Below are 9,756 nucleotides of genomic sequence, written 5' to 3'. Positions count from 1 at the left end.
ATTATATATTATTGTATAAGATGCTTTATAAATAGCCAAAAAAGCGAGTAATATGGCGCTCTCGAAAAGGCGAATCGTGAATATTTATAATCTCCTATATGTATGATTATACCATAGGTGTTTATATACTATTGCCCTATATGAATACTTAAGATTGAGACAATCTTAGTTAAATAGGGAAGGATAAGATAAATTTACTTAATTCTCCCTATATATTTTATATATTATAATCTATTACGTTCATTTATATATAGTAACATCTATATCTATATCTGTTGCTATCTATCTACAGTTATCTGATCATATATGATCAGATATATCTATTTACTATATTTGTTTACCAGTACATGTATATTAACTGTCGTTTTCCCTAACTTAGTAATACATACCCGTTCGCACCTAAAGATCTCAATCTTAATAAACTTTATTATATATTTATTAGAAAGTAATAGATTTAATACTATCCTAGTAATAGTAGACTAACTTATAAAAATAAGATATTTTATATCCTACTATAAAATTTATAATATTAAAGAAGTCTCTTAATTATATATTTAATATATTTAGAAGTTATATAACTTATTTTATATAATTATATCTAATTATAGACTTTAATTTATATTAGAACTTTAGAAATATTTAATTTAATATTTATAAATTATAAACCTATTATTAATGATATACTATTCTAAGACTAATAGTTAAACTAAATAGATAAATATAATCTTAGAATAGTATCTATAAATATATATCTTATATTTATAAAATAACTAATTAAAATAACTTTTATTAGTTAAATTTACTTTAAACTCTAATAAATCTAAGATTATTAAAGTTTCTTTATTCTTTATTAATTTTAGATTCTATCTAACCTTAGGATTTAAATCTATATAACTAGATCTCTATTTATCTATTATTATTCTAGATACTAAAAAGATTATTATATAAATAAAAGATATTACTAAGTTTATATAAAATAAAATAATATTTATTTAAATCTATTATAAAGAATCTATAAACTAATACTACTAGTCTACTTAGAATTATTAAGTTAAATAATTAATTTAATTTAGTACCTAAAATATTAAGATTCTCTATCTATAGAAAAAACTTAACTAAAAGAACCTTAGTCTATTTAAGATTCTTAAGATTATAGATTTATATATTTACTATCTAGAACTTCTACTTAGAATAAAGATCTATTTTATTTTTAATATAAACTTACTCTATCTTATCTTAGATAATCCTCTTCTAATATAAAAATAGTTCTCTCTATTTCTAATTAAAATTAAAGATCTTAAGAAATAGATTATTAAAAATATCCTAGACTCTAAATAAAAATAATAAGATTATATAAAACCCTATTTAAAGTATACTATAAAATAGTTAGATTATAAGAATCCTATAAAAAAGCTTACTAAATACTTAGAGAATACTAGAGAGATTACAAATAACTTCTACTAAAGATACTTATTAAAGCCTAGTCTAATCTAAATACTACCTTAGTCTTATAGAGCTTAGCTTTAAGAAGAGGAGTAATATTATAGTATAGATCCTTATATAAGAGAATCCCTATTCCTATTATTATATAATCTCTAAGATTATTAGAACTTCCTATTCCTATTTAATATAGCTCTTTAAGCTACATCTTAGTTAATCTTCTATCCTATAGCCTATCTGTAATATAACTCCTTCTAGTCCCCTACTTACTGTACAAGCTAGCCTACTAGCTCCTAATATATAAGTACCTACTATACCCTGATATACAGCACTTTATTATTGTTCCTTGTAGTAAAATATAATATTAATTATAAGTTATCTATCTATCCGGACTAAATTGCTCTATTTACATAACTGCTTTTTTATTAAGCTTCCAGTTAATGGTAGCTGCATAAAATAGTTCTAGATTTTGCTGAGACTGGTTGTCTGCTTTAATAGTGACAGCTGTATCTTTAGATTGAACTTGCTGGCTATTTTTCTTTTTTATTTGCAGTATTTCTTCAATTGCTGGTTTCAAAGCCTTGGTCTAGTAATCCTGAGGAGTTATAACTAACCCTTTTTCGGATATGCTGTCTACTTTCTTACAGTTAAGTATAAGCTTCTATGTAATTGTATAGCAGATATATTCTGGAGATGGCTTGTTATAGTTTATATCTTTATCCTATTTATTAAGCGGGAGAAAGCTAAGCTGGTCTGATTGGACTGGATTGGTGGTATAAACCAGGGTAGGGCTAGGAGAGAATACAGATAGTGTACGACCAAAGTAACCAGGAGTGGGGGTATATTGTGAATCTTTGTCCTATGTATGACCTGTCCGGGGTTGATAAGCATTGTTGCCACAAATGCTATTGGCTATTGTTGAAGCGGGGGAGGGAAGCCTAAGCAGATTGAATCAGAAGCGATTAGCAAACACCTCTGGCGTCCAATAAGATCCGAAAGGATGGAATGATGACAGTGGCGGGGATGATAAATAAGCCTTACTGTCGATCGAGCCTCATACAGCGTCCTGATCCCGGGCAGACACGCAGAAGAGCACCAGGTGCTCTACAGTAATGAAACCGCAAGATACAAAGAGGGACTGTTGGCAAATTGCCTATTCAACGACTACTCTGTTTGCATGCTTTGCATGGAATCTTCTAGGCTGGAAGTTCCAGCCTGGAATTCAGGGGTAAATAACTGTATATTTCATACTTGTATTATACAATTGGGGTATATATTACTTGGTTAGCTACAAAACGGGTTAATTACATACTACCCATATCTGGATTAGCGGGTCACATGATTAGGGTTTGAAACAGCTTCTCTATGTATTCGACATGGAAGGCGAAAGCGGTCGGCACACTGTAAAGTCGTTCCGATGCATCATTCGTTCCAAAGATCGTATCTTGTCTTGGGTACAGTATCCAATCCCTCTCTATGGCGCTCAATAGTGTATAGCAGCGCATCTTACTGGAAATACCGTGAATATGTTTGCCCGCTTGGGGCTGTTAGCAATTGCGCATCCTCTAGGTAGCAGTCATTCTCAAGGTTGGTCAGGCTTACCAATATATATTGGTGTTATGGCAAAGCAACGAGCGCTGGCAGGTAGCTCCGAAGAGGCAATATTGATAATAGATTTAGCATGCTCCTGGACCTTGATTTTCTATGCCTCGGTTTAGTTTGGTCATGGAGAGAAGCGGGCAATGCGCCTTACCGACAGACTACTCGACGGGCTGAACGTGTCCCCTTCTGCAAAAAGCAGAATCTGGGCCGCATGAAACCATAAAATTGCAGCAGCTATTCTGTGATCAGCTTTGAGACTCAGTGGAGACAAGCACCCCGTAGCTCACCTGAGGCAGGGACTGGGAAGAAAATTTTCTGAAATCCACTCTCGGATACCTCGCCATACGCTATACCCCGGAATTCTTCTGTGGTGGTATCATACCACTCGTCCACCTGATCTTTCAACCTTGTTCGGTCAGACGGCGACTCAATTCCCTTGTAGATAAGGTTTACAATATGGCCAATCAATAACATTAAATAGTTTGCGAGGTGATCTTCCCATGCCCTTGCCCCTGGTTTTGTGATATTCCATCTCTTTGGGTCAAATTGAAGGGGCTCCTGGTTACTCAAAGCGATCGTGATTTCATGGCGCATGTAAATGAAGAAGTTGGCCTTGTCCAATCCAATGGAGCTCGCAGAGATTCCCCGGGTGATGATCAAACTCATGGCGCCTTTGTAATGGGATTGATGAGAAGTCCTGGATGCCGCCAAAGCCTCATAACTACTTAATAAAATAGCCGCAGTGAGTGCATCGCTGTCTGGCTCTCCGCAGCTTAGCGCCACGATCATATAATTCAGTGCCTAAGTATGTCAATCAGACCAGATATTCAAGGGGGGAGCCAAGAAGTAGGGGCAGCAGTGTACTTCGCCATAATACCTGGAGGCGATCGGGGACCAAACCTCGCCCGAGACTAGCAGGGAAAGATTCCGCGCAGTAAAGGCGCAGATGCAGCGGAGCAGGAAATCTGAGTGCAAAGCACGTCTAGAAACCTCTCTTTCGTATGTTTTGTCAAAGTCGAATACGTCCATCCATGTCGCCAAGCCGGCACGGAAGGTGTTGAGCAAGGTGATCACCTCGTCGTTCAGTTCCACCGATATTCCGGATGAAGACGGGCGTGATAGTGAGCGGGATGATTGAGATGCCACAGTTGCTTGATTGGAAGGCGTCAAGGAGCTGGAAAGCTCACTGGCGCTCCCTTTGGATGACGCCCGTGTGGCCTGGGGGCTGAATGACGGCAGGAACTTGGAGAAGGTAGACGTCGAGTCGGTTTCGCGTTCCTCCCCGGGAGGTGGATCGGTAGAAAGAATGCTACTCCACGTCGACTGGGTGATGAACTCGGACGGACGGCATTGAAGACCGAGACGCTCGCAATTGTTACATACCGGGGTTTTCTCATCGCACCGCGTGTGCCTGGATTTGCAGGTCGCACTGCCATGGGTTAATGTCTTCCTGCAGCCTTCTTCCCCACCAAAGGCGCATCACTTACCATCCTAAGTTCGTCGGTCAGTCGGTCGGTCAGTGACTCCATCATCAATAACTTCATACCTGTCTTCTTCCGCGAAGTTCCACGCCTGCTGCGGTCCGTACTGCGTGTACTCCTTGCCGAGTCCATCTACTGTTTTTCAGGACTCGAATTCGAGCTAAGTGCCAGCTTCGAGGCTTTGACAGAGATTATGAGGCACCGCTGATTTTTGAGGACCCACGTTTTAAACAATGCGGCTGTCCCCGCTTCCCCGCTCCGCTTTCCCACTTCCTCGAGATACAGTGGAAACAGGGCATAAGTACAGTGGTGTCTCATAAGTATTTGACCTTAGGTACTCGGCACAAAGGACCCACTTTTAATATTGCCAGGCAGAAACTTCAGAAAATTCACTCATATCAATAGCTAGTATGCCAACCATTATACTTGATAACATCAGGCACTCTATGTGGCATAGTATCAGCTAGATGCTTGAATATATCAATACCTAGGGTTTCCCCAGGCTCCCTGGGCAGTGGTTTCATTATTTGGGAGATGCATTAGTTCAGGGTGTTGCTTAAGAATTTCAGCTTTCAAGAGCGCCCAGAGGTTCTCAATTGGATTCAACACGGGTGAATAAGGAGGCCACTCCATAAAATCACCTCCAAGCTCATTAAGTGTCTCCTGGACAAGACGGGCTGTATAGACAGGTGCATTATCTTGTTGAAAGATAGCATTCTGATTAACACTATTTAGAAATTCAAATTATAGTATGCATCATTTGGAACTTGTCCTCTCACCAGGACATCGGATAGACCTTTTCTTGAACAGAGCTGAGAAAGTGCCGCGAAAAAAAAGCTAAGAAGAAGCCAAGGAGTGAATGGTACCCTTGGCAATACGCGTGTAATATTTAAAATACCACAATCTTGGAATTTGTGGCGTGGCAGCCTTGCGGGTTAGCTTAAACACTCAACCAGAACCAGGTTAGTGGTGCAACAGGCAGTCCTAGTCCAACCCCCCTTGAATAGTTAATTGGCCACTCTATTGAATAGAAGGCTACGGTGTAGGTACTGGCTGCCTTACTGTGACGCATAGATGTCAAGAGTACCCTGGGGTTGATGCAATCACATAATGAATATAGATGCATCCACCTTTTGGTAGAAGAGTAGACTTCTTCAGTCTAGTGTTTTCGTTCAATACTACAGGACCGTTAATCCTCTCGCACACCTCTTGAATCACATGGGGTGAGAATCACGGCGGGCCCCCGTCTTGGTACTAGTGAGCCTCCACTTGACTAGGGACGGAATGCCTATCTAGTGGATCCCGGAAAAGACTCATCTAAGAGACCACAACGTCATCGCCCATAGATTAATCACAAGGCATAAGCGAATCATAGCGCTACGTGTTGCATGGGTTGGCAAGGCGCTGCGCACGGATACTCCACTCCCGCCCCGTCTCTGGCTCCACCAACGCGAGTATACAGGTAGACCTTGACAAGTGTCGGAACAGCAGCAATGGATCTCGGAAGAAGGAAATACTATAGATCCGAAGTATTGGTCATTATTTTGCCCACCTAAATTACTACGGGCTTGCTATATAGGAATCAGATACGTTAATATTCTATTAGTATATCTATATTCTCCACTTAGTAATTCCGACAGTTATAAGCCCAGCTCGCTAGTAAGAAGGCTATATTTGTTAATTAAAGCTATATATAAGGTATATCTATAGTAGCTATCTAGCTAGATATTTACTCTTATCCCTAAAAGAAAGTTTAATTAAACTACTATAGAAGAATATAAGTAATATAGATTTAACTATAGTCTCTACTATTGAGATCTTTAGGTGCGAACGGGCATGTATTGCTAAGTTAGGGGAAACGATAGTTGTAATGGTTACTAAGTTGTCAGGCTAGAGACCTGTGACTAGGCAAGGATATCGGATGGTAGAGATCAAATAGAACAGTTAATATACAGAACTGATTCTTGCAGGACAAGAATCGTAACTATTGTTCATACGTTTTAATATTGCTAGAGCTTGCTAGGGCTTAGGGCAGTTATGTATTAGTAGGTATATTGTAGTAGATTCGCCTACAGAGTAGCTATGAATCGTACCCGAATTGTGCCCGAAGGGATTCAGGAATCCTGTAATAATTTATCCTCCCCTTTTAATAATGGTTGACTCGACCATCTGCACGACTTATATTTAATTAGGTAATTTATATTTAGTAGTATTATATTAAATAAAGATTCTAGGACTAATACTACCTTAGATATCTTTATATATAGATATAAACAAAGCAATATAGGTTCTTTAATATCTTTGAGATGAGAGCTTCTCTCTTATCTTTTTAACTCTTATCTTTTCCCTTTTCTTAGCTCTTAATTCTTAACTCTCTATCTTCTTACTCTCTGCTTTTATCTTGTTTTATTTTAATATGTCTGAGGCTGCTGCTTCTAGTATTTTCGGTGATCCTTCTTGCTATGGTAGTTGTTGTATAACTAGAGATAAAGATTAGGCTAGAGATAGAGATAACGGTAATAGTAATAGAGGTAATAGGATTAATAGAAGTAATAGAAGTATTACTAGTACTTCTACTAGCTTATATCCTCTTTATGATTAAATTACTTATCCTTCCTTTATATTCTATATTAGATATATTGCTAAAATAGCTTTTTACTCTCCTAAGGATGTTGTTTCTAAGATCTATTGTAACTAGGATTATATAAACTTAATTACTTATACTTTATATAATAAGTATAGTAAAAATTACTTTTAGGTAAGGTTCTTCTCTAAGTTATATTTAATTTGGTGCTAATTTATCTTAGATACCTTATAGAATTTATAACAATTTGTATTAGCTTTAGTTAATTCTTAATTAGATATATAAAGTTTAAAATAGTAGTATTACTATAGTGGTTATTAGTAGTATTATATTTATTTAGAATAAGGAAAGTAAAGCTATAACTATAGGGGGGTCTGTTTGTCTCCTAGTATCTTTCTAAAAGATAATCTCTATTTATCTTTCTAGTTATAAGCTCTATTTCGATTCGCGGAATATAGACTAAGCTGTAGGGGTATATACTATGTTTGTTATTGAGTAATAAAAAGAGTTAAATATTAAGACTAGTTTATCTTTTACTTAGTCTTCTTACTATCTTAATAATCTTTTGTATCTATAGATTAGTAATACTAGTTTTACTCTCTAGTAAAGTAATATTTAATCTTTCTTTATAGAGATTATAGTAGGATATTAGTATAATATAACTCTGATTAGGATTATTTTAACTCTAGCTATAATAGTGATAATTACTAATATTAAGGCACTTATAGTTTAATATAGAATTCTATAGTAATTTATTATTTTTACCTTACTTATCCTCCCCTTTTTTAACTAAGTAGCCTTATCTGGTGTGGCTTTTCTTTATCTAATATTGATTTAAAGGTGATTCAAGGGGGTTTTAGGGGGTTTTTAGTATCGTTAGGATACTATTTTATAAGCTCGGTTTTTCTTAAATAAAGCTATTATATCTTTTATATTTTCTAAGTATTCTACCGATTTCTATTAGTTATATTCTAAGGGCTATTCTATTTATTTTATATAGTAATATAGTACTCTATTAAAGACTCTTTTATCTTAAATCTCTTTAACTTCTTATTCTTTTTTGTCTTTAAGTTCTAGTATTAGTATTTATAAGTTATTATTGTTTTAGCTATTCTATAGTTCAAAAAGAGAGATAGAGAAGATATTATATAATCTTAAGTATTTTTCTAGTAATATAATATAATAAGCCTAGACACTAATTTTTATAAGGATACAGAAAGGCCTAATTCAATAGGGGGATAGCTTCTTTTCTTTAGCTTTAAAGTAGAGATTCTTTATTAAAAGGGATATAAAGGTTCCTACTTTAAAGTCCTTTAGCTTATAATTTTTATTATAGGATCTCTATTATATTTCTTATATAATTCAAAGCTTATTTATAGCCTTTTTATAAATATTCTAAAGGTAATTTACTTATTCTTTAGTATTAGAGGCCTCTTTCTTAAGTATTTCATTAGGAGTTTAGATTTAGAAATTAGGGTTATATCTAAGTAATATACAAAAAGAGATCTTATTAGTTAATATATTAATAATATTATTATATATAAATTATATTATCTTAAAGAGTTAAGCCTAGTTTAATTATTTCTTATTAATAAAATATTTAAGATAATCTTCTAAAATCTAGTTAAGTCTTTCTATTTATCTATTAGTTTAGGGATAGAATATAATAAAGAACTATAGTTTAATCTTAGAATAGTAATAGAGTTATAACTAGAATCTACTTATAAAAATAGGCTTTTAATTAGAGATAATCCTTTCTAGATTTCTATATTTAAGTTCAATTTAATTAAAGAAAAGTTTAATAAGGTCTTCTATAGATATTATTATTAATATAGAGAGAAATTAAAAGAATTTTATAAGTTAATAGACAATTACTAGGATTATATTATATTTCTTTCTTTTAAAGATTATAATTAGAAGTCTTATAATAAAGTCTATACTTAGCTCTATAAATAGTCTATAAGATATAGGAAAAGGTTAGAGTTCTCTATAAGGATAATACCTAGATACTTTAACTTTTTAATATATTAAATATATTTTAATATATTCTTATATATCCTTTAGTAAATATTCCTAATAGAATTTCCTTTTTAGAAGTTCTTCTATATATATTCTTTTAAAATATCCTATAAGTTACTTATTATAATAAAGCTTAATCAGTTTTTACCTTAGGTTCCTAGTAATAGGAATATAAAGATATCCTTTATAATACAAAAGTTTCTTAAAATCAATACTCTAATACTTTCCTTATAGAATATTTTCCTAAGTTATATTAATTCTCTCCTAGACTATCTTATCCTTATCTTAAAGTTCTTTAATTAATAATTTTAGTTCTCTTAGGGATTTATCTATAAGTAGATCTTTATTTATAATTACAATAACTACTATTCAAAGGAATACAAATTAAGAGCGACTTAAAACCTTATAATATATTATATTATAACCCTAACTTAGGAAAAACTTAGTTATATTATAGCCTTAACTTAAGAAAACTTCTTTATTATCCCCTAGATCTAAATAATTAGCTTCACTAGACTTATCTATAGCCTCCTCTAGATCCTTCTAATCTATAGGAGTAGCAGTATTGTTTTAAACCTAGTTTAGCTCTAACTCTAGGTTACTAGCTAAACTACTTACAATTAAGAAGAG

At 33.9% G+C, this 9,756-nt stretch overlaps 1 protein-coding gene across 1 annotated transcript; it reads right to left on the bottom strand.

Moving 5' to 3' along the window:
- Positions 1–2,774: 2,774 nt before the first annotated feature.
- On the bottom strand, positions 2,775–4,655 carry N7478_010752 (Zn(II)2Cys6 transcription factor; the record flags this gene model as incomplete). The annotated part of the gene is made up of 8 exons (XM_056926966.1): positions 2,775–2,914; positions 2,960–2,977; positions 3,043–3,142; positions 3,194–3,276; positions 3,330–3,843; positions 3,907–4,471; positions 4,530–4,533; positions 4,589–4,655. The coding sequence occupies 8 exons, from the start codon at positions 4,653–4,655 to the stop codon at positions 2,775–2,777; spliced, it is 1,491 nt and encodes a 496-aa protein (XP_056774014.1).
- Between the last annotated feature and the right edge of the window lie 5,101 nt (positions 4,656–9,756).

This window comes from Penicillium angulare (assembly GCF_028827245.1).
Source record: "Penicillium angulare strain IBT 27051 chromosome Unknown utg000008l_segment0_segment0, whole genome shotgun sequence".
Taxonomy (NCBI): domain Eukaryota; kingdom Fungi; phylum Ascomycota; class Eurotiomycetes; order Eurotiales; family Aspergillaceae; genus Penicillium; species Penicillium angulare.
The sequence above is the reverse complement of the archived record's forward strand: the minus strand, read 5'-3'. Positions and strand labels throughout refer to the sequence as shown.